The following is a 25,098-nucleotide window of genomic DNA, read 5'->3' as shown; positions in this document are numbered from 1 at the left end:
ACATGTACCTTTTTAAATACAATACTCACCAGAGGTCCCTTCTCCAGCTTGTTTGGGTTGAGAGGGTATTTCAGTCAGGGTGATTAAAAAGATCCTGGCTGTCGGGGAGAACGGTGTGCTGTGTGCTCTCCTCAAGCTCATCGTCCTCATGTTCCCTGTCCACAAAATCCTCAGGCATGGCGGAGAGTACCCCATCATTGGAGTCCACGGACAGAGGTGGGGTAGTGGTGGTGGGGGCCCCCCAGGAATTGCATGCAGCTCAGTGTAGAAGTGGCATGTCTGGGGCTCAGTCCCAGAGCGTCCGTTTGATTCTTTGGTTTTCTGGTACGCTTTTCTGAGCTTTTTAAGTTTCACACGGCATTGTGCTGCGTCCCTGCTCTGGCCTCTGTCCATCATGGCCTTGGAGATTTTTTGAAATGTTTTGGCATTTCACCTTTGGAATGTAGTTCTGATAGCACGGATTTGTCTTCCCCATACAGCAATCAGATCCAGTACCTCCTGTTCGGTCCATGCTGGAGCTCTTTTTCGATTCTGGAACTGCATGGCTACCTGTGCTGATGAGCTCACCTGGCCAAACAGGAAATGAGATTCAAAAGTTCCCGGGGGTTTTCCTGTACACCGGGCCAGTGCATCCAAGTTCAGAGTGCCGTCCAGAGTGGTCACAATGGTGCACTGTGGATAGCTCCCGGAGGCCAATACCGTCTAATTGCATCCACGCTAATCCTAATTTGAAACGGCGATGTCTATTTCAGTGCTAATCCCCTTATCGGGGAAGAGTACAGAAATCAATTTTAAGAGCTCTTTATGCTGACAAAAATGGCTTCATTGTGTGGACGGGTGCAGGGTTAATTCGATTTAACACTGCTAAATTTGACAAACTCATAGTGTAGACCAGGCCAAGGAGGCATAACATGCCCCTACTCCAGCGTAAATAAGAATTTTTGACTTGCACTGCCATCTATTGTCACAATGTGCACATTTTATCTGCATCTCTATTATGTGCCTGTGTGGCTTTTTTATTCCTGTATTAAACATCCCCCTTGAAAGGAGTTTGTAATATGGGCCATTCACTTAAAAGTTCAATGAGCCTGGTGACAGACCATTTTAATCCATAAATTCTCTAGCTGATTTAGAACACCGTGAATTATCGCAAGAACTGATTTCGTTGCACACATTTGTAATGATGGCAATAAGCCAAATTAATTTTTGGTGTTACTCTATTGACATCCATGCAATTTACTCTAGGGATGAATTTGATTCAGTGTCTTTAACCAAGCCTTAAGGCTCTGAATCAGCAAAATAAATGAGGCAGGGTAAGGGGATTTTTTTGCTTAATTAGAACCCAATGAGTTAAATTAGCCTGGGCCACTTTCCCTTAAATCTATGCGAATAAAGTCCTGGTTCAGAAGCTGACAGAAAAGCAGGAAATCTATTGCTAATAGGTGGTTGTTTTCTACCCGGAGGGGTGATTTCTGCTTGTGTGTGCATGAGAACCTTATAGTAACCAGTGCATACATGATAGAGGATGGAAAAGTGGCAAAGTAACATCTTTGATTACAAACAGTATAAAAATAAAACAATGACCTATGGCTGTGAGAGAGGATGGTCAGGTATACAAGGCACTAGACTTGTACTAAGGAGAGCTGGGTTCAATTTCTGCCTCTACACTGCCTTCCTGTATAATCTTGGTCAAATCACTCAATCTCTTTGCACCCCCATTCTCTATATATACAATGGGGATACTCCTCCTGTTCTCATTCTTTCTATCTTGCTGATTTCGATTGCAAGCTCTTCAAGGAAGAGGCCCCCTCTGACTTCATGTATGTACAGCACCTCACGCAATGGGGCCTTAGTCCGCATTGGGACCTCTAGATACTACAGCAGTACAAATAATAATGACAATAGCTTGACTGTTTTGTTTAGTAAATCAAAGCCTCCTGAAAACACAGTACACGTAAAGTACAAAATTCCTCAATCCCCAGACAGCACAACTAGTGGGGTTGTGCACTGCACAGGGCATGGCCTTCCAGCTTGTCCATATGCAGTAAGTTTTGCAGGGCTGGGCAGGCAGCGAGGTGGGGCTTGTAGATCTACCAGCCATTGTCTGAACTAGGCAGGAGCATCAGGAACCATTTTTGCCAAATGTGACTTATTCAGATTTCTTGTGAGGAAAGTGGCTGTCGTCCCATGTCCCGAGTTCCTGAAACCTCTGTATTTACATTGCAGTAGCACAATCTCAACTCTGAAGCAGTGTCCTACCACAGCCCATTGGAGTACCCACACATTATAGTCCAGGTGATAAATTAATGGGACACTTATTTGCATGCTGATTCCGTTCTGTCCTGTTAGCAAGAACAGAGGAAGTGTTCTCCACTCCTAGCATATTTTATTCCCTCAGTTTGTTTTCTTGAAGAGTGAAATAGAATTTTGTACTGTTTTCAGCTTTTAAGAGGATGTATACCCCACTTGTGAGCCCAAGATCCCAAATGAAAATATTTGTCCCTCGTCACTTTGATTGGGGGCAGGGGGGAATTCATTCTGCAGATCATGAAAACTTGACATGAAAAATTAAGAAATTTAGGAAGGCAACTAAAGGGAAGCCACTAGCTTGAGGGTGATGGTAGAAGCATGAAGTTAAGTAGAAGAGACTAATGACGGTGAGGATTCGCTCCTGCATTCCTTCTTCAGCCAAGTCCCGCAACCAAATCAAGTGAACAAGGGAGCTGAGTGCATAAGGACCACAAGATCAAATCCTTAGTTAACCTATAGCATTTACGGAACACATGGACATTCAAAAATACAGGATGGGGAACATATCAAGACAGGTAATTTAAGATAGCATCAGTGCAGAAATTACTATACAATAAACTCTACATTTTATGGGGGACAGATCTGATTTGAAATTGGTACCACTTAAGGGAAATAAAAATGAAATGTAGCTCCGCCATACAAAAATGCACTATAATACCGATGCCTCGTTTAAATTAAAATGAAGAAAGCATTGTGTGGCTTTTTGAACACAAGCGCCCCTTAGTGGTAACATACAGAAACATTCCACCATGGTTTACTGTAGGTTCGTTTTTAATGATAAAAAAATCACATCCTGAAGTCTTTGCTCGGTCAAAAATGCCCAATGACTAATATTCAAGTTTAGCCTGTGTAAGGATTTCTTGATTTGGGCTCATGCACACATGTACGTGCACACATTCATGTTTAAAATCAGTCAAATTATGTCCAAGAATTGAATTGTTCAATAAAATAGTGAACCCATCTGAAATAGGCTAAAAACAATTTACACAAAGAATACTTAATGACATTCAGAAGTATCTAGATAAGATTTACTGGACTTTCAAGAAATCAAGATTTATATATGTGCATCTGAGTTTTAAAACTTCACTCATCACCATGTCAGCTAAGTTATATCCCTTTTGTAACCCTGGTAAACAGAGAAGTGCAGCTAAAGAAACTACATTTAGAAGACAAAATAAATACCACCGTCAGTGATCAGTGTATTTCAGCATCAATAGAAGGAGCATGTCCTGTGATACACTGAAAACCTAAACTTGAGAGTGCTTGTCTTTAGAAAGGAGTGCTCAAGAGTATATACATTCTTCTATATAGCATCCCTTAGGGTCCCAGTAATATTATCCAAAGTAGTCTCTAAAATTAGACAGTTTTGCATACTCAAGTTTGAGTAATTATGCACATACAATTTTGTGTGGATGTGGAAGACTGCAGCCACAAGTCAGCACATAAAACTGTGCCTTCAACTTTAAAAGCTGGGTCCTCTGCGCCTTTGAAAATTTGGCCCTAGATGTTTGTTCGCCTGAACAACTGTTCTAAGGGGCCAAGTTTTCAGATAATGGCACACCAGAATTGTACAATCATCAGTTGCACATCCAAAAACTTGCACATGCAAACACACACAGATGCCTCTTTTGTGAGTGCAACAGGTATGGGTTTTTTGTTTGCAGCTAAAGTTTATGCACCATTTAAAAGTGCTGTCCTAGAAGTCTGTGAATGATTTAAGTGGGTTTACTCCCCAAATGTTAAGGCTCTAGAAGCTTCCTGCTGTTCTTTATGTAGGTCTCTTGCCCTGTTTTTCAGAGCCTCTGCCTTGGCATCATTCTTATCAATTCCATCTCCTAGTTTATACATTCGACTGGCATTGGCACATGCCCACACATGACCCATGTCACATGCTTTCAAAGAGTACTTCAAAGCTAGGTTCATGTCCTTTGGTATCCCAGGTGCTCCTTGAAGATATATCGCACTAAGATTGAAGCAACTAGGAGCAAAACTGCCATCACATGCTTTACTGTAGTAGTCCCTGGCAAGGACTGGGTCAGGTTTGTCGTCATTTACTTGCCCATCGTGAGCTAAAAGTCCAACGTTGTGGCAAGCATTTATTGATTTCTTCCCACCTTTCTCGCAAGACTTCAGAAAACAGTTGTAGGCAGCTTTCAAATCTTGGGTGAGTCCACCTGCAGCCCCCCCCAAAAACACAATCAAATACTAGTTTGTGTGAAGAACATACTATAATTGTGAGGTAGTGAGAAGAACATTTTCTTTCACAAATTTTTGATTATTATTTTGGAAGAATATAACTCAATACAAAGATAGTTGTAAATGTGGACTACTCTTCAGAGAGTCAAGACCTAGTCTACATTAAACACTATTTGCCAGTATAGCTATACCAGCAAACCCTCCTAGCGTAGATGCAGCTTTTCCCAGCAAAAGGCCTCTGTTGTTATAGTTTATACTCTTTCACTGAAAGAAATGAGGTATACCAGCCAAAGCATTTTTTGTCAGTATAACTATCTACACTAAATGAAGGAGAAATGTAACCAAATTTATTCTTTCCATAAATAGCCAAACCAGGTTTATCTAAAGACAACATAATTTAAACAAAATGGGTTTCAGGTAAAAGGAAGACTTAGCCTAAGCATTTGATACAAGGCAGAAAATACGACCATGGTTGACTATAATAGATAAAAAATATACATAAAAATAAAATGGAAGACACCCCTCTTCAGCAAACTAATATTTTTGTGTATAAAAATTTAAATCCTCCAACTCCTCCTGTTTTGTAGCCAATTGGTATTAGCATAAATAATTCCAACTATTCCTTAAGGCCTCATCCCGCTCTACTCAAGTCAACTACAGCAGCATAGGACGCTTAATTTCTCAACAAAATGAGTTTCAAGCATATCTCCAAATAATATACACAAAGGAAATGTATACAACTCTCAAAGAAACTATCTGGTTATTTGGAAGAGTAACCAAAACTTGATCTACAGGAAAAATGTTTTTTCTTAGAATTCCTAATACAAGATTTCCCCTGCAGTGATAACTGGAGATGTGAGCCATTGAAACAAACTGTAAACCGGTTTCAGAGTAGCAGCCGTGTTAGTCTATATTCACAAAAAGAAAAGGAGTACTTGTGGCACTTTAGAGACTAACCAATTTATTTGAGCATAAGCTTTTGTGAGCTACAGCTCCGATGAAGTGAGCTGTAGCTCACAAAAGCTTATGCTCAAATAAATTGGTTAGTCTAAGGTGCCACAAGTACTCCTTTTCTTTTTGCAAAACTGTAAGCCCAGTATTGAAGTGGTTTCCAGCATACCCAGGGGTTGCAGCAGCACCCCTAGGTCCAGCACCTATCCCTGAGTTGGCTGGCACAAGCTAGCCACAGGTTTTTCTTTGCTGTGTAGACATACCTTGAGCTTGAGTCAAGACAGAACGCAGAGTTCAAGTTCTATTGCTTTGCAGTGTAGATGCAGCCCCACTGTGCTCATGATCTGGGAGTCTGGCAAAAGCATCCCACAATGTCACAGGCAGATTTTCTTTGTTCTCTGGACAGCCAAGTTTTCCCACACTGCACTATGAACAAAGGGCTACAGCAGCCATATTTTTTGGGGGGAATACTAGGAAGTCTGGAATATCGGTCGCTAGTCTCAGGCCTACACAATTCAGTGCAGATGCTAGAGCCCCAGGTTGGGACCCAGGGTTCAACAATTCCGAACATGAGGGTTACAGACAAGTGTTGACATTCAAGCCTGAGGTTAACAAACCCAGGGTCTCCTAACCTGAGTTCTACTAACCTTCAGCTTATTTTGCGGTGTAGACATATCTAGACAGGCCACCAAAAACATGAACAGCAATGAGAATGACAAGAAATCTGTGCCTCCTAGCATTGAAAGGTTAACACCTAATAAAATGTTAGCTAGAAATCCTGAAGCACCTTGTCACAAGAAGAGAACTAGCTCACAAGAAGAGAACTAGCTCACAAGAACAGCCTCAACACCAGTGGGGGCTGGGCTCCAATGGGTGCAAAAGGGGCAGGCCTGGGGGGCTAGCCTCCCCAAGCCAGGGGTTCACCCACTGCTCATGCTCAACACTACCCTTTCTTCCAACAGGCAGAAGGCAGGACAGGACCAATAGCTATTTCTCACCTTTCCCAGTTGCATAATAAGCTCCAAGTTTATAGCAACTCTCGCTGTTCTGATTCTTTTCACAGTTTTCTTTTAGCACCTTGGCAGCTGCTTCGAAGTCCTTCTTCACCCCCTCCAAATAATCAGCCAATCGATGGCAACCTGCGAGGAAGACAGGGATTAAACGGTTTACAAACTAGGCTCAGGCTAGGCCATTTGGGTGTTTCACCACAACACAAGAAGGGAAGACGATGGGTCTTTCTAATATAGCTTGCTTATCCATTTTTAGTCTCATCTTTCTATACTACAAACCCACTGGAAGCTTTAAGGTCAGCTCTGAATTCCCCCCCCCCCCATCCCAGTTTCGCCTGTGCAGGGCTGCACCCCGGGCCTACGCTGCAGGCGCGGACTAAAACCAAACACCCTAGACCTGGCAGCGCTGCTTTGCAAGAGAAACCTCGCAGCTCCCTTTCTGCAAGTAGGGCTGGCTTAAAAGACAGCACCAGGCCCCCGAGCTCCAGGCTCTTCCCAGAGCGGTGGGACCCAGTGACCTTGGAAGCATCTCGCCACTCGTGCATGAAGGCAGCGGCTAGGAGAGGCCGGGGACCAGTCGCGCTGCCCGGGGGCCAGGTGCAGCCTGCAGCCGGGCGCTGCGCCGCGTTGTCCAGTTACCGTCCGGATCGCCCTCCTTGTAGCACTGGTAGCTGTACTCGATGCCCAGGTTCTCCAGGTAGCCCTTCACCTCCTCCTCGTCCTCCAGGTTGACCAGCCCGGCCATCGCCCTTCCACGGGAGGGGCGCCGCTGCAAGGTGACTCGGCCGCCAGCGGAAGCGCCTGTCCCCTCCTGCAGGGCCCGCCCGCACCCGGAAGGGAATGGGTACCGCACACGGCCAGTGGGCGGAGCAGAGCGTCGAAGAATCGATGCGCGGCGTCAGCCCATTTGCAGAAGCGGAGCGGGCGGGCGAGGAACGTGGAAGCTGTGGTTGGACCAGCCGCTCCTGGATGGTATCCCTTGCAGGCTACCCGGCCAGGCCTCAGGGCAGGAGGGCAAGCCAGGGACACGGGGCTCTAGCAGCGGGGCTTTCTAAGCTATTCTCTTTCGCTCTCCTTTTGTCTGATCACTTTCACTTTTTCTCTAAACCTTTTTTTCCCGTTCCACCCCTTCTGAAACCAGCCTTGGATCATTTTATTGCTTTAGATGCATCCAGTAAGTTGGCTCAATAGGTTATGCCTTCTGGTGCTCTTTGCCCAAAAGCCATTGAATTGATCTTACTGAATTACACCTCCGAATATACTTACAAGCACAATAATATTTTGCACCCAAAGTTACCCAGGCACTTTACAAATGTTAACTAGTTTTTGAGGTATATTTATATGAAAATGGGGAATATTTCCATTGAAAAGCAAAAGGGCTTGTTTTACTTTCTATTCTCCTGCTTCTTTCTCTTTCTACTTCTCCTGTTTCTTTGGGTAAAATCTATTTTTGAGATACTGTGCTTGCTCTGAGCTGCTTCAACATGACAGTCTCAACAAAATAAGGGGCCAGCTGCACAAGGAAAATGACCCAAACATCTCGTGTTGCTGGCAACCATTTTGAGCAATAGGTCACTTTCCTGGTGCAGTTAAGCCCTTACTTTGTTGAGAATGAACTCACTTTCCCTTCAACCAGCTTTGAAAATGGCCTAACTACTAGTAGCTGAAACAAACTGTTTACCTGACCTAAAGAAGAGGTCTGTGTAGCTTGAAAACTTGTCCCTTGTAACAACAGAGGTTGGTCCAATAAAATATATTACCTCACCTACCTTGTCTCTCTAATATCCTGGGACCAACATGGCTTTACAACATTGTTACAAAAGGATGAGAGAGCCTGTTGCACCATGGCTCCAGGTCACTTCCCATACTGATATTGACAATGTTTTGGGCATTGCCAAACCCAAATATTCACTAGTGAGTCAGCCTGCCTCCCCTCCCCAATAAAAAGAGATTGGTTTACAAATTATGAGATTTAAAAAATAATAAATTTGGATTTTGTTTTTTTTTTGCCTTCTGGGTTTTGAGCCTACAGAGATCATGTTTTCAAGTTGTTCTTTACAGCTATAAGGGATAGAAACTTAGTTTAAAAAAAATTAAAGCTGAGAATGTTGTGTAATTATGTGATTCCAGGAGCTGGGGCTTTAAGAAAAACATCAGATGTCATGACTTGTGATAAAATGGTGAGTTGGCAACACTTTTTTTTTTTTGTCTATCTGGACTAACAGCTACATAGTGTTCAACACCATTTTAAGGGGAGAAGGGGGTGTTGATAACTACTGTCAGCAACTGTTCATTTTCCAAGTATAGACAAATCTTTAATGCCATCTGAACAACTGCGAATCCTAAATCGTTGGGGGCCCAGGGGCTGCATTGACTGACAAATTGGAAGTACAGGGAGTGCGTGAGAAAATAATAATGAATTGGGAAGGGTCTGCAGACAGTTGGAATTGATCTTGAAAAATCCAAAGTAATGTGTCCCAGAATCATGCCCTGCTAGTGTGGGGTCTAGAAAAAGAGGACTGAGGAACAACAAAAATTAATGAAGTAATCTTTTTGTTAAAATATCAGTTATAAAATTCAGTAACACACGCATACAAAAAGGACATGCGTGAAAGAGACACAAACTTATGGAGGCATCAGCTGTCGGTCTCTAGGTATGGTTAAATTTTGCACTTAAAGCAGGGAGTGTTCCTATGTCTCGTATGCAGAATATGACACATCCTCCCCAATATTTCAGCACTTTACTCTGAGTACAAACTGAATTTCCTGAAAAATTACAAGTAACTAAATAATTTGAGATTAAATCAATTTTAAAATAGGTCTTTTTAAATTTTTTTGGCAAATTATCTGGCTCTCCCTCCCCCCCAATGATCTCAGTAACATTAAAAAATGCAAATTCTTCAAACTTTCTGTATAGATAAAACTCAACCCTTGTACTACATATGAAAAAAATAGGTTGTATGTTAACAGTTATGATTATTTTAGCATTATGATAAGTCTTTAATTACATGATCACATAGTATTTGTCCATTATCTGTAATGTTACATAAACACATTGGTTAAGGTTGAGGTTGTTACATATTGATTAAAATTTGTTTTGCGTTTCAATAAATACGTGGTCACAGTTAAGGCACCGAAGGACAATTTTAGCATCCTACTTGAGAAATTAAGTACATTCTCTACTAAATAGGTAAATGTGATAATATCCATTACTTAATTCCTTAGAATTCTTTTTTCAAATGACTAATTACATTGATGTGAAAAACCTTAACATTTAAAGAATTAAATGTGTTTGTAAGCAACCTTAACTATAACAGAATTTTTTTGTTTAAATGATACAGAGATTAATTTGGATGCTGTGTTAATATTTGTTTTATTTTTGTATCTGTATTTTAGTTAATGACATCTGTCCTGTTAAGAAAAGGGTGGAGCATGTATCACAGGGTTTGTTTGAAAAAGACTGAGAATAGATTGTGGGAGATGTTGCATGCCTGTATAGAGTGGAAGACTCTGCCTTTGTAAGCTCTAAACAGGTCAGAATGTAATTTAATAATTTTTTCTCTCCAGAAACTCTTCTCTCTTGAGGTGTAACATTAGTATTAGAGGACTGGATGCCTCAGGATATCTAATGAGCTTAAGAGCTCTTTACATGCAGGACACCAGTCTGAATCTAGCACAATTTGGTAGGAATTAGCAGTTGTTTTCATCTAATGGATGTTTGGTGGCCAATGCAATGAGATGAGCTTGGTGGATCTCTGTTTTCTAGCACAATTTGCACTAGCTGGCAGACTCAGCAGAGAGGCCAAGAACTTTATGGCTCACAAGAACTGAATTGCCTGTTATCCCTAGCAAAAACGTGCCCCCAATCAAAATTGAGGCATGCTGATATTTCAGTATGTGCGGAAACCTTGCCTTGCTGCTCTGTAGATAAACAGGTTTCAGAGTAGCATCCGTGTTAGTCTGTATTCGCAAAAAAGAAAAGGAGTACTTGTAGCACCTTAGAGACTAACAAATTTATTTGAGCATAAGCTTTCGTGAGCTGCAGCATCCGATGAAGTGAGCTGTAGCTCACGAAAGCTTATACTCAAATAAGTTTGTTAGTTTCTTAGGTGCCACAAGTACTCCTTTTCTTTTTGTAGATAAACAGAGGGCTTCATTCACTAGAGCTGCATAAGCTCTAAAACCAGATTTTTTTTATAAAGTTGGAGTTTATGGTAACATGTAGATTCGTTTTGAATACACAAACTGGATCATTAAATTATTTGAATTTAATTTTGCACCTGGAGCTGCAAAATACTTGGCAGCTATGTACCCCCGCCTTAATCTGAAAACCATGAAACTGATTGGCTAACACTGAGGAACGGAGATGCAGTGAAGCAATAGAATGATTATGAAGGTAGGAAAGCCATGTGAGGCTCACTGATCTTTTGCAGCTTCCTATGGAAAAGGACAGGTTCTCCCCTCCCCCTTCTTCATAGAAGAGAAAAGACTAGAGGTCTAAAGTGGAAGGATTCATGGAGCTCTTGATCCTGAAAAACAGGAGAAAGTGTTACAAGTTTATTATTAGTTACTTTATTACAAGAGAAAGGAATCTGTACAGAGTAGTTGCATAAGTAACAAAAATAGACTTAAAATCCATAGACTAAAAATAGATAAAATCTAATTTAATAAATAAATTAAAACAGAAATTAGCTTAGATAGTTTAGGGGAATAAATAGCATGACTTACTATGGAATACCATGACTTTTATCAGGAAACTGGGAGTCAAAATTCTTGGTTCTATTCCTGGCTTCACCATATGATCCTGGGCACCCTAGACAACTTCCATGTCTCAATGTCGTCCTTTCAAATACTTATTTGTTAATACTTATTTACCATCTTTACACTGGTGGTGTGATAACTAACAATTTAATGGTCCTTTTTTATAGTCTCTACATAAGCAAAAATCCTATTGGCTTCAGTTAGGATTTTGCCTGCATAAGGACTGCATTGTGGAGGCCAATGTTTGTAAATTTGACATTCTCTAATGAAAGGAAGTATAAATTAATTTAGAAATTTGGGTCTTCTGATTTATTATTTGTTTTTCTGGTTTAGGAATAAATACTGTTCATGTGGCTGTACCTGGAGTAGTCAAGAAGCTTAAATTCAAGCTCTTTATGTTTTCATTTTAGCTGCTTAGGGTGGTATTATTACACTTTACATTGTGTAAACTGAAATAACTGAGACTGGTGCACTCTGTGCTGACAAGAAATTGTAGTGTACGTCCATGGGAGAGAAGTGTTCATTACCACCTACAACTATGGTCCAAATCTGCTCCCTTTAAAGTCAATTGCAAAGCCCTCATTGACTTCAGTGGAAGTAGGATGAGGCCTTTTACACTAGAGACTTGAAATTACTTTGTGCTGGAGCCTCTGCACAAATACCTGTTCCTGAACTTGATCAGTGACCAGTTCTACCATCAGCAATGCAGAACTGAGAATTTTGTATATCACTTAACTTAATGAGATAATTGATTATTTTAATTCTTGGTTTCTTTTTAATAAAACATGCTTACCTGGTCCTTGTCATCCCCATTCCATTTACATGTGTGGTTGTGGGGGATTACTGTTTGAGTTATACCAGTGCACAGGGTCACCCCATAGCTTCTACACACCACTTAATATCACCAGGGGTTCCCTAGATGTTAATAAAATAAAATCAGTAATGACACTCAAAGTCCTCCCCAGGGGAAACAGGAAACAATGGTAAGATGGACAGAAAAAGGAGCTCAGTGCACTTCACAACGCTATTATTATTGGCCAGCTTGACGAGATTTTTGTTTAAGGGGGCTGATTTTCCAAAGACGCCAGCGGGCCCCCTGGGCGGCTGCGCCCCGACAGCTAACGCGGCCCCTTTAAGGGAGGCGGGAACCGGGCCCGGCCACCCCTAGCCGGCTGAGGCGGATTCACTTCCAGGTCGACGGGGCGGCCCTGTGTCCCGACTCGCTGCTGGGTGACGGAGCCTGGGGACCCGGCGCAGCGATGGTGAGTCCTTCTCTTCCCGCCTCGCAGGGGGTTTGCAGCCCGCCGAGGGCAGGGGTCCCACACGGGGGGGGGGGCCGGGGCTGCCTCCCCCGGGCACAGCCCCTGGTCGGCTTGGCTGAGGTAAATTCCCCTCAGGCTGCCTCGGGGGCAGTTAGAGGCGGGCGGTGAGGCCCCGGCGCTCGCTGCCAGCCGGCCCGGCCAGGCGCGGTACTGACAGCAGATCGCCGCGGCTCCTCGGCGCGGGGGGCGGGAGCGGGACAGTCCGCCTCCACTGCGGCCACCAGCCTGGGGAGCGGGTGGTTGAGCAACGAGCTGCGGAGCGGCTTGTTACATAAACAGGGACCGAGGCCGCAGGGGCCGGGCGGCCGGTCCGCGCCGTGTAAGGGCCAGTCGTGGGCCCTGGCAGCCGCTCGCCTTGGGAAGCTTCCAAACCAACCCGTGTCCGGTGGCCCTTTCAGAACCGCCCCAGGGCTCAGCGAGGCGCGCGACCTGTACCGTGTCACCTGCTGGCACAGGGGGCGGCCCGGCCCCTTGGACCCGGGTTGCCTGTGCGCCTGCCTTCCGGGGAATATGGTCTGCTGGTATCAGGCACCCTTGTTCTACCAATCCAGCCGTGTCCGCTGTCGGGGTTGTACTGATTTTTAACTAGTTTGGTTTCAGGCGAAACAAAACCCCTGCTCTTAACTGGAATAGTTAAATGTGTACAAAACCTGTGTGTCGATCAGGCCTACCTAATTTAAGGAGCACAAGTTCCCGCAAAAAAAATCAACAGGGGGACTTGTGCTTCTGAGTCACTCATGTATATCACTTAACTTAATGAGATAATTATTTTAATTCTTGGTTTCTTTTTAATAAAACATGCTTACCTGGTCCTTGTCATCCCCATTCCATTTACATGTGTGGTTGTGGGAGATTACTGTTTGAGTTATACCAGTGCACAGGGTCACCCCATAGCTTCTACACACCACTTAATATCACCAGGGGTTCAATAGATGTTAATAAAATAAAATCAGTAATGACACTCAAAGTCCTCCCGAGGGGAAACAGGAAACAATGGTAAGATGGACAGAAAAAGGCAACTGGGCCTGGGTGTTAGCTAAGGCTATAGAGCAGACTCCTTTTAAACCCAGGGTTGTGAGTTCAATCCTTGAGGGGGCCATTTAGGGAACTGGGGCAAAAATTGGGGATTGGCCCTGCTTTGAGCAGGGGGTTGGACTAGATGACCTCCTGAGGTCCCTTCCAACCCTGATATTCTGTGATTCTATGTCTACACTGCAAAAAAAGATTCACCAGGTCCCTCAGCCCAAAAGTCTACACTGCATTTTTTATAACCCCACAGCTGTAGCCCAGTGAGCCCAAGTCAGCTGACATGGGCCAGCCATTGATGTTTGTTTGCAGGGTAGATATGCAACCAAATCGGGGACCTCTGGCGCTGAGTGCATAAGCCTCTACAACAGCAGGGGAAGGAGGGATAGCTCAGTGGTTTGAGCATTGGCCTGCTAAACCCAGGGTTGTGAGTTCAATCCTTGAGGGGGCCATTTGGGGCAAAAATTGGGGATTGGTCCTGCTTTGAGCAGGGGGTTAGACTAGATGACCTCCTGAGGTCCCTTCCAACCCTGATATTCTATGAGCTAAAAGGCAACTGGGCCTGGGTGTTAGCTAAGGCTATAGAGCAGACTCCTTTTATCTTTCTGTTTAAGTGGTCTTGGTGCTACAAGATGGGATAGAACACCACACCCAGAAGGTGTGTGGGTTACAGACTTGTGCTTCTGAGTCACTCATGTCTATATTGCAAAAAAGACTCATCAGGTCCTGGAGCCCAGGCTCCAGTCTGCTCCCAAATGACTACACTGCATTTTTTTATAGCCCCACAGCTCTAGCCCCATGAGCCCAAGTCAGCTGACATGGGCCAGCCATTGATGTTTGATTGCCGGGTAGATACACCCGCAGGGCTTCAGTCTACTCTAACTTTGGCTCACTCTGCGATGCTAGCTTGGGTTGGAGCTTAGGCTGGAGCTCAGTCTCTGAGGGTGTGTTGACACTAGAATAAAAGACCTGTGATTGGCCTGGGTCATCTGACTAAGGCTTGTGGTGCTTGCGCTGGAGCTTGGGTTCTGGGGCGCTTCCCCCTTGTGGGGTCCCAGTGCGTGGGCTCCAGTCTGAGCCTAAACATCTACAGCCCCGCATCTTGAATCCCACGACTCAAGCTTTTGTAGAGCAGCAACAGCTATACTAATAATAATTAGTGCAAGGGTTCTCAAACTGGGGGGTCAGGACCCCTGAGGGGGTCACAAAGTCATTACATGGGGGGTCATGAGCTGTCAACCTCCACCCCAAACCCCACTTGCCTCCAACATTTATAATGGTGTTAAATATATTTAATAGCGTGTTTAATTTATACGGGGCGGGGTCACACTCAGAGGCTTGTGATGTGAAAGGGATCACCAGTACAAAAGTTTGAAACCCACTGAATTAGTGCTTTACAGATATTTAACAGTAGGATGAGGCATATTCCCTCTGTCACTAGTAAAGCATTACAGAGGCAGAGATGGTTGGGAAAGAAATACATTTTGTTTGTTACCTTGTTGTCTTTTTGTAAAGAGTCATGATTCATCCCAGGTGGGAATGACTGTGTTTTTTTAAAACAAACCCCCAAACTGTACACTTTACTCCTTATATTTAATAAAGTTTAAACATACATTGTTATGTGAAAACATGATGGGGGTTGGGGGAGGAATTGATCCATCTTAGCTGGCAAGGGGGTTGGATATATTTTGTTTCTTAACTTTTTTGCAGGAAGAGTTAAGCTACTATGCAGGAGGTTAGACTGGATAATCCTATTGGTCCTTTCTTGCTTTATAGTCTATGAATCTAAATTCCTATTGCAGTATCATTATTCTTTAGATTTATTGGTTAGTGTCACAGTCTTAATGCTTGTTTGAGCTAGTTTTGTTGTGCACAATTAATCTAAGGAAGTTACACCAGCGTAAGATAAGGCCATGTTTTCTGCCAGCACAGTTATGTTGGTCAGTGGTATGAAAAGGTGTGACACCTGACTGACATAGCTGTGTTGGCAGAAGCCCCTAATGGAGGTGCAGGTTTATTGACAAAAACAGCAGTTTTACTGGTATAGTTTGTTCTGCTCTTGGGGATGTGTGGTGGAATAAGTTACACTAGTAAAAGTGCAGCTTTGCCAGAATACATGCATCCACAATAGGAATGCTTTGCAAGTATAGTATTACAGTATTCTTATATGGGTAAAGATCTCCTGGTGTAGTCATGGACTAAGGGGTGTCTCTAAACTGAAAGTTACATACTTTTTCAGTTTAGTTCCTCCATTTGAAAGAGGTTTAAACTAATTCCCACTTCTCCTAAAAAGTTCCTCTTATTCTGGAATAAGAGTGACCACACAGGGAATTTATACCCATATAATTAGTAAAATTGTCCTGTGTGGAGATCTTACCTTCAACACAAATGTTTATAGACTGGGACGAATGTTTGGGGAGTCTTTACAAATATGTTAATACTTCAAATTAACTGTTAATCAACTAACTGAAGGTAAAAATTAGTGTAGACAAAGAAAAGGAGTACTTGTGGCACCTTAGAGACTAACCAATTTATTTGAGCATGAGCTTTCGTGAGCTACAGCTCACTTCATCAGATGCATACCGTGGAAACTGCAGCAGACTTTATATATACACAGAGAATATGAAACAATACCTCCTCCCACCCCACAGAGTTTGGTCTGAGATTTTAAAAAAAAAAAAACAAAGTAACCACACTTTTTGCCCTTTAAGAGCAGGTGTTGGAGACTGGAGTGGAAAATGTGGGTGTTGGCCTTGTAAGTCGGTAGAATATGTATTTAGAAGATAGTAAACAGGATTAATTAAGGAAGTAATGAATATAGGTCATATGATGTTTATGGCCATGCTGAGATGTAATTTTTAAGTAGTTCTGAGGAAATTTACCTATTAAATGCTTTGTACATTCAAAACCAATAACAAATTAAACCAGTTACTGACTCTTCTTTCCCTGCCAACCCATCAGGAGTAATACCACTGTCGCAAAAAGTTCCTCCCTCTCACCCCATATGTTCTCTCTAGCTCATCATCTTGAAAGCCTGGGAAAACAGATGGGCCTTGCAGAGTGTCCAGAAAGCTAACAGATTCAGGTTCTGTTATACCAAGGTAGGAAACTGGTTCCAAAATTGAGGGTCATTCACTGAAAACACTCTGCCAGCAGCCCACTTACAGTTATACCAGAGGTCTGTCTACTTCATTTCTTCAGCTGCCTGGGTATATCATGTCTGGAGAGCTTAAGTCTTTATAGGCTAAAAGAAACACCCTAGTATTAAAATGATTGGGAGTTTTGGAGGGGGAGTTTTAAAATGCAGTGCATTTTTTACATGAAAATCTAGTTTTTGGGGACTGGGAGTGAGACTGCTTCTAATATCCGTGTAATTTACAGTTAAATATCTTTTAATTAAATCTTCATAAAGAGTAATTTAGTTATAATGTTAGGCCTAAGTTGCCAACTCTGCAAAATACAATTAGATCCGTGGTCAATGAACTAATGTACTGTTTAAAATGTAGCTCTAGTTCACAATTTCAGATGTATGGTTATACTCTACTTCCCTTTGTTTCTATGTTAGAAATACAGATCGTTAAGAACGCTTGTTTTAAAATGTTGGGTGACTTTCAGGGCTTGTTTACATGGTGCTTTAGTGCATACTAGCTGGGGTGTAAATTCTAGTTCACACCAGCATTTTGCACACTTACTAGCCCATGTGGATCCTGCTGATGCATGCTGAAAGTTCCCTAGTATACATTAACATGGTATTAAGCGCTCACTTAGGCCTGGTCTACGCTACAAAGTTAGTTTCGGATAAGTACACTTGCATCAACCTAGTTATGCATAACCAATTTATTTCAGCATAAGCTTTCGTGAGCTACAGCTCACTTCTCACGAAAGCTTATGCTCAAATAAATTGGTTAGTCTCTAAGGTGCCACAAGTACTCCTTTTCTTTTTGCGAATACAGACTAACACGGCTGTTACTCTGAAACTAGTTATGCATGTAGACTCTGCTTTCAGGTGCAACTATGTTCTGATGTGACTGTATCAGGGCACACCTCCTCTCCCACAAGTCCCACATCAAGAGCTCCTAAAGAAACCAAATGTAAGGTCACCTTTAATTTGAAATGGAGAGGAAAAGAACTTCTTCTCTTTTTAGATAGGATGCTCAAGCTCCTCTGTACTTAGCTCTTATTAGGAAGAAAAAAATCTTACTGTTACAGTTATGACTGCTCTTAAATTTTTGACAGTATGGCCATTGAAAACAAAGAAGGGAATACTTGGTTTTTAGTAAATCTGTGTCCTTGGATCAACAGTACTGAATCAAGGTGGTTCTGCTGTGTTGGAAAGTTGGCATTTGTATCTTCTATTTTAAAAAGCACTGTGCTATTTATATTTATAACAGATGATAAACATGGAGCATATCCCCTTCTGTAATGGAGACCAAAACGAAGCAGCAGTCATAGGGCATTTGTGGTCAGAACAAACACATTTTGCTGTCAAAGTTGATATAGGTTTCTCAGAAAGAGTTTAATGGAAAGATAAGGAGCTATCAGTATTCTGGAAAAATCTTCAAAGCTTTTACAGTCGTTCATCAAATAAAAGCTAATTATGCAAAGGCTACTTTTTATTTGTACAGAAGATTTTATTTTTAAATAAGTCTGAGATATGAGGGCTTGGAAAGGAGCAGATGAAGTCATTATTGAGGTTAGTGAAGCTAGCTTTTCTGCTGGAATAGGTTACACCAGCCTGACAGAAGATGTCAGATATACTTGTTGGTTTAGTAAACAGTACATAGATGTATGTGATTGTAGTTCACATTATGCTGTTTCAGAAGAAATTCAGGAAAAACATGGTTCAAGTTCTTGATAAAGTAATCCTCTTCATTAATTTTAAACTAATATAGGACTTGCTGGATTTAGGATTCTGTAGTTCAAGAATGCAAAGTGGCCCTTTGTAAACTGACTCTAAATATTGAAACTTTATATGCGGCAAAACATTTTCTTGCTGTAATCAACAACTTATTAGGATAGGGTGGGAAGCAGAAATTTTAAATATTCCTTTTTAAAAAAAATTTATTTTTATCTGTGGAGGTGAGAATTCTTTGCTGCATGTGACAAACCTGCCCAAGAAGCTCAGTTACATGCTTATAATCAGAGGAACTTGGATTGAAGGAGGCATTATGCTTCAGGCTGCCACGTTCATTTGGTTGCTTGTTAGATGCTGAAATCTATGCCATTTATTTTATTAACTTATAACGTACACTACTAATTAAAATTTAATTTTTCATAGTTTTTCATAGTTATTCATGCTTAAAAAAATCTATTAAAATATTCATTCATTGTTTTTAAACAAAAGCTTTTAAAAAGCTAAAGAAAACTATTCTACTTTATAAGGCAAAACTATAGTCACTCTTGGTTGCATCAGTATAATGCTGTTGTGTATCTTGGGTAATAAATATATCACTCTTTCAGATGTACATCACAGAAGACACATGAGGTCTGCTTATCTCTTTGACTGCCTTCCTTGTGACTTTTATGTATATGAACTTGACAGGATGGAAAAGTACTGAGATTGAAGGGACTCTGTCAAGTAGTTTAGATAGATAATTTAGGTGGTGTATACAAAAGTCTAATCACACATTTCAATAAAAATGTTTACGTATATTTCTATATAAAACAGCGTTTGTCCAGATTTAAACAGTCCTAGGCAGTGTTTACAACTTGAACATGACAGCACTATGTTAATGCATGAGAGCTGGAAAGTGAAATTAATTGGAAACAAAAGGAAAACTAGTTCATTTCCATTTTCCAAGTTGAGTGAAATGCAAAAACTTAACAGCATAAATAGAAAAGTAAAATTTTGAAAATTATTTCACTTCTAACTTCATGTGTTCGTAAACACAGGTGAAGACTCTATTACTTTTTAGCAGAAGATCTTGAACATGTCCATGTCCCTTTTAAGGAAAAGGACAGTACGTTAGAAGATTAGAAATGCTTCTAGCTCTGATAAAATAGTTATAGGGCATGTCCCCATTGTCACATTACAACAGTAGAGAATTCCAGGAAGAGTCACTTTTTTTCCCCTGACACTTATTGAGGAACTTCATTAGAACACTGAAAACAGTATTGTCCCTAAAACTTTACCAAACTCCCTCCCATCTTGCCAGAGATTTACAGAAGCAGTGCAAACAGCCTAATGCCTACCACTATGGGAATCAATGAAGTTCATGAAAGATGTGTGGTGTTACTGGTGTGTGTGTGTGTAATTAATCCTAGTTAATGGATATTGTTGGATGCCCTTCTGGCATGAAGAATAAGCATTTTGAATGGAATCAGATTAGAGATGGGCTGAAGTTTTGATATTTTTATTTGAACTTCCCCTAAAATTCAGGGGTGTTTAGATCTAGGGTATTGGTCTGGGCTCATCTCTGATCACAGACTGTTTTTTAATCTGCACCCCTATCTTCCCAATTTATTTCAGTTACTGGTCCATCAGCAAAGCCTAATAACATCATTGAACTTTAATCACTGATACACAGAAGTACTTAGCTTTTCTTGCAAAAAGAATGGAAAGGTGCCAAAAGCAATTAATATCACCAATGTTTTGCCTCTGTCAGATGTTGAAGCAGCAAATTACAAGCACTGGAGTTGACATGAGCAAGGGACTTTATATTAAATGGGAGTAGATTTCATATGCTGTTGATATGCTGATTCTTGATTGAAAATCAACAATCCTTATATGCTCTTCAATGTATTAAGTAATTTTAGGATAAAGAGACAATTTCTTCCCCCTCTACTTTTAAAGAGAAGTGATTTTTAATTGATTAGCCAAAATTCTGTTCAGAAGACTTTTAGACATCCTTTATGTATCATAAAGAAGCAAAAGAGTCTAGACAACCCATCCCCCCCCCCCATATCTTTGAGTACAGATGTAGCCAAAGTTTATTGCTTACTGGTGATGTCCAACAAATCTTAGAAGAAAACTAGTTAATTAGCAATAAAGTGCAATAACAATACTTCAAAGCATTTTTGTAAATTCTAAGCATTACAAGTCCCCTGTGAGGCAAGTAAGAATTGTTTTCCTTTTACAGATGGGGAAACTGAGGCAGATAATTTTGAGTTACTAATCAAAGGTAGTAGAGGAAGTTTGTCTGAGTAGGAATTATAATTTGGAGTTTCTGGTGCCCAGCCCTGTGCTTGCAACTCTCAACTGTGTTAAACTAAAATATCTTTTAGCTGACTACATGGGATTGGTTAAAGATGGGACAAAGTATGGTGAAGTTCCTGAAAGTATGCAGTGTTCCATGTAACAGTTCATTTATAAAAAGGTACATCTTAATGACTTAACCAAGAGGATTACATGAGGCAGATGAAGTAAGAGAATGGAAGCCACATAAAGTAGGAATAAAAGACAAATATAGCCAGAAGATTCAATTTAAAGGCAAAATAACATTGCTTTTGGAGTTTGAGATGTATCAAAAATTGACACCATTATTTTCAAAATACCGTAGGGGAGCATGTACTAGTCACTCAGCATTCTTTGTTGTTAGTGTTGAGAATGATTCATAATGTTTGAGAGTCACTCCTTATGATGATGGAATCTGGTTGATTAAAAACAGTAGGCAGTTATTGGGCACTGGAAGACTGAACAGAAAAACTATATTAAAAGATTAAGATTATGTATTATTAAGAGAAGTTCAGAGCTCATGATTATTCCCTGTCTTGCCGTTTGTGCTGATATACCCAAGCATATGTTTTGCAATACCGTAGTACTATGTGCAGGATAAAGATAAAATTAAACAGTTAGGGCTAGTTTGGTTAAGGAAGAGAGAGGGTGTGCATGTGTGTGTGTGTTGTAAAGAAGGGCCTTGACTAGCGAGTAGAAGGAAGACCTTGAAAATACTGAGTTATAAGGACAGAAGGAATAAAGCAGGGAGAATGTCTGGTTCAAAGAATAACTAATGAGATAAGGGAAAGCTTTTTTAAAGCCTTTGACAACTGGGGTGGCTGCGGATAGTTTTAAATAAGACAAAAAGAATCTGTCTTAAAATGAGTTACCATGACCCTTCCCAACCCACATACCAGCACTGAAGCCTCTGGGAACCAAGGTGCAATGGAAAAACCGTTGGTTAGCAAGAAGGAGGGGAGCAAAGGCCTTGAAAAGAAAGGCAGTTGTAAATCTTATGTGGATTAAGACTGGAAATAAGGGTGAACTGTCTTAAATTGGTTTTTAGCTGAAGTTAGTAACTGGCAATAATATCACTTGTTTGTTGAAGGGTATAAAAGGTAAACTCTTAAAGGGTTCATTGTTAATATCTGCCTGACTATGTTGAAGCCAACAATATAGGTCTAAGCATTCCAGGTTTAGCCTGTTTGTAAGTATCTTGATCAAATGCTTATAAACTTTGCTACTGTTTGGATGTAGTAAATTGCTTATTATTTAGGCTTTTTGGGCATGTTTAGCGCAATTGTATAAATACCATTTGGCCTTTGGATTTAATAAAGGAATTTAGGGTTAAATTAATGTCATGGTAATACTCTGCAATAATAATAATAATTCCAATACAAGGTGAAAAAATGTTGGCTATGATTTAAAAGAAGACTATAAAAATTGTCACTTAGTGCCAGCTTTGTACAGTAATGAACAGATCTTCAGTCCTTTTTAATCTTGTACTTAAATACCGTTTGTCATTTATCAGTTTGTTTTAATAGAATGTTGCCCCTTACTTTGAGGTTATTTTAAACTTGCAGCTCTTCATTTCTCATAAGTTTGAAGCAGCGTGGGTTGATTTAAATCCGCAATCAGGAAACCTTGTTTTAAAGCATTTATTTTAATCTCGTTTTGCATTTGTACTTTTTTGTAATTTTCCTAAAGAAAATTTTAGTCTCATTGGTTGGTATAACTATTAAAACATGTTGACTTGCATCTAAATATAGCCTTTACTCTAAATTTTGAATAAATTTTTGCTAATCAGGAGGACACACTAACTGCTTTAATGCGTAGATAGATCTAGCTCCACATACATTATTCAGATTCTTAATTTTTACATTTTTTATCACATTAGGAAATGGTGAATGATGCATTTCTTATTCACTAGATAATTTTCTACTTTTGGTTTGTGTCAAGCTGCATTTGGATGGAAATTGGGATTAAACTAAAAATAAACAAACATTTTTAAAATTATTTGTATTAGTTAAATATAACTGCCTTAAATATGCTGGTTACATAAGAAACAAGTTTGTCAATACATATTTTTCTTTTAGAACAAACTGACTTATAAAACAAAAGTAGTATTAAGTATAATTAGGGAATTATCTGCATCCTTGGGTCACATTTTCAAAGGTATTTTGGCATCTAATCTCCTTCCAGATTTTAGAATTAGTAGATCTCATTGTCTCCTACCTGGTTTTTATTTATATATTGGAAGAGGAAAACAAGCTTTCCTGCTTTCTCAGATGGCAAGTAGTTTCTCAACTTTGAATGAACTAATCCAAACTAACAAAGTATTCCCTCTGCATCTGCTGCTAAACTAAAAGTGATGAAGGCAAAAGCTTTTGTACAGAACGGAAATTGAAAGTACATGCATTTGTGAAATGTCAATGTTTGCTCCATTATAAAGATTGAGAATAATATAGATACTTAATGGAGTGCATGAAATTGTGACATTTATAAAACTTGAGTTGACCTTCACAGTTAAAGATGTTTTCCTCACGAGTTTGTATATATTTAAAAAAGCAACACTGATTAAAAATATGAAGAGAGCTCATTATTGCAGTGTATTATTTTTTGTTATTTATTTAAATGATATTAAGATTATATGATGTTTAGGCATTAACATTGGTTGTTATAATTTCAAATTTTAAATTTAAACAGATTTATTTATAAAAAGAAAAATATATTTAAATTAAAAATCTGATTTTTTTAAAAATGAATTATTCTGTTTTAATCCACCTTGCTATAAACTAATCAGCACTTCAGATTTGCACTTCAGCAGATGATATACCAGTATCCAACAAAAGCATAGTTTCTACACCAGACTCCCACCATGGTGGGAGCTTGGTGTTTCTTTTGAATATAATGCTTTTTAAACATCCTCTCTTTTGTTTGGAATAGGGGAATGAAAACATACTGCATTATGATGATGTTGCTGTTCCATTAAATTACTGTAGGATCATATTTAATATAGTAACTACATTTAAAAGGATGTTTTTCTTTGGATGCAAAGTGAGAGATTTAATAGTTAAAATTGAATGTATGATAATAGGGCAGGGGTGGCCACCCTGAGCCTGAGAAGGAGCCAGAATTTACCAATGTGCATTGCCAAAGAGCCACAGTAATATGTCAGCAGCTCCCCATAAGCTCCCCCGCTCCCAGTGCCTTCCACCCACCGGCAGCCCCGCGGATCAGTACCTCCTCCTCCCTTCCCCCACCTCCTTATCACCTCCTGTTTCGTGGTGTGCAGGAGGCTCTGGGGGAGAGGGGGATGAGCGAGGGCACGGCCGGCTCAGAGGAGGGGTCAGAAAGGGGTGGAATGGGGGCAGGGCCTGTGGCAGAGCCAGGGGTCGAGCAGTGAGCACCCCCTGGCACATTGGAAAGTTGGTGCCTGTAACTCCAGCCCCGGAGTCGGTGCCTAGACAAGGAGCCGCATATTAACTTCTGAAGAGCCGCATGTGGCTCAAGAGCCACAGGTTGGCCACCCTTGTAATAGGGTGTCCCCTCAGCAGATTTTGTAATGCTACCCTTTCTTTTTGTGATGAGGATTGTGCTAACAAAACGCTGACTGGAACCAAAATACTATGTTTATAAATGGCTTGATCATTCATGGCCAATATTTTTGATTTAACTCTAATGTCTCAATAATTTGGTTGTGTTTTGCTTATGACAGGAGGAGGCATCTCCATATACTTTACTTGATATCTGCTTGAATTTTCTGACTGCTGACCTAGAGAAGTTTTGTACAGAAAGGCAAGATGGAACACTGTGCTTGCAGGAGCCTGGAATATTTCCCCAAGAAGTGGCTGATCGACTGCTGCAGACTATGGCATTTCACGGTAAAATCTTTATTTTGAAGGCAGTAGCTGTAGGTTTTCCACTAAAATATGACATTGCAGCCCCTACTTTATAATCTAGTAGAATCTGGCACTGGAGCCACATGAACCCTCTTCCTTAATCTCCAATGAAGGATTTTTGCTCTTCTGGCTTTGTTACAACTTCTGCTGAATGCATCATAGATGGATAGATAGCTGCCCTCGTGAATAAAATGTCCTTTGTCCCATGTTTATGACCTCAGTTTAATGTTTCTTTTCAATTAGATGTCAGCACTTTTCGCTGGGGTTCTTATTTCTGTCAGTTCATCAGATTCCTTTAATCCTCTCTCTTTCTGGAGATGCTCAGATATTTAATTAGAAAGTTAATAGTATCTTTCATGGAGTAATTAACTGAAGTCTGTCTGTTCCACCCTGCATCTGCATAATTACATCTAAAATCATCTGGCTATAACACCTTCATTCATTTCATTTTACACAGTAAGCAG

General features: G+C 40.7%; 2 protein-coding genes across 6 annotated transcripts in view; one reads left to right on the top strand and one right to left on the bottom strand.

The window, feature by feature from the left end:
• Positions 1-3,063: 3,063 nt before the first annotated feature.
• COA7 (cytochrome c oxidase assembly factor 7) lies at positions 3,064-7,285 on the bottom strand. The gene is made up of 3 exons (XM_077825003.1): positions 7,107-7,285; positions 6,456-6,596; positions 3,064-4,484 (listed from the first exon to the last, which is right to left on the bottom strand). Exons 1-3 carry the CDS (start codon positions 7,210-7,212, stop codon positions 4,036-4,038), a joined length of 696 nt encoding a protein of 231 aa, XP_077681129.1. The 5' UTR covers positions 7,213-7,285; the 3' UTR covers positions 3,064-4,035.
• Positions 7,286-7,380: 95 nt separating this feature from the next.
• Positions 7,381-25,098, top strand: part of LOC144268625 (protein zyg-11 homolog B) — a 44,224-nt gene continuing 26,506 nt past the window's right edge. The window contains exons 1-3 of one of the 5 annotated variants that reach the window (XM_077823676.1): positions 7,399-7,439; positions 8,598-8,647; positions 24,451-24,616. In XM_077823676.1, the coding sequence (XP_077679802.1) occupies positions 8,630-8,647; positions 24,451-24,616 (184 nt within the window). In that variant the 5' untranslated portion in view covers positions 7,399-7,439; positions 8,598-8,629. Of the gene's footprint in view, positions 8,648-12,370; positions 12,491-24,450; positions 24,617-25,098 lie in introns of those variants that run through there. The other 4 variants (XM_077823675.1, XM_077823678.1, XM_077823677.1 and 1 more) reach the window with 4 other exon arrangements.

The sequence above is a fragment of the Eretmochelys imbricata genome, chromosome 8, assembly GCF_965152235.1.
Source record: "Eretmochelys imbricata isolate rEreImb1 chromosome 8, rEreImb1.hap1, whole genome shotgun sequence".
NCBI classification, from domain to species: Eukaryota; Metazoa; Chordata; order Testudines; family Cheloniidae; genus Eretmochelys; species Eretmochelys imbricata.
This window is presented reverse-complemented; position numbering and strand designations above follow the sequence as displayed.

Coding starts and splice junctions, on each gene's coding strand:
- COA7 (XM_077825003.1), bottom strand. CDS start 7,212: ATGGCCGGGCTGGTCAACCTGGAGGACGAGGAGGAGGTGAAGGGCTAC. Junction 6,597..7,106: donor CAAGGAGGGCGATCCGGACG/GTAACTGGACAA, acceptor TCTTCCTCGCAG/GTTGCCATCGATTGGCTGAT. Junction 4,485..6,455: donor TTATTATGCAACTGGGAAAG/GTGAGAAATAGC, acceptor GGGGGGCTGCAG/GTGGACTCACCCAAGATTTG.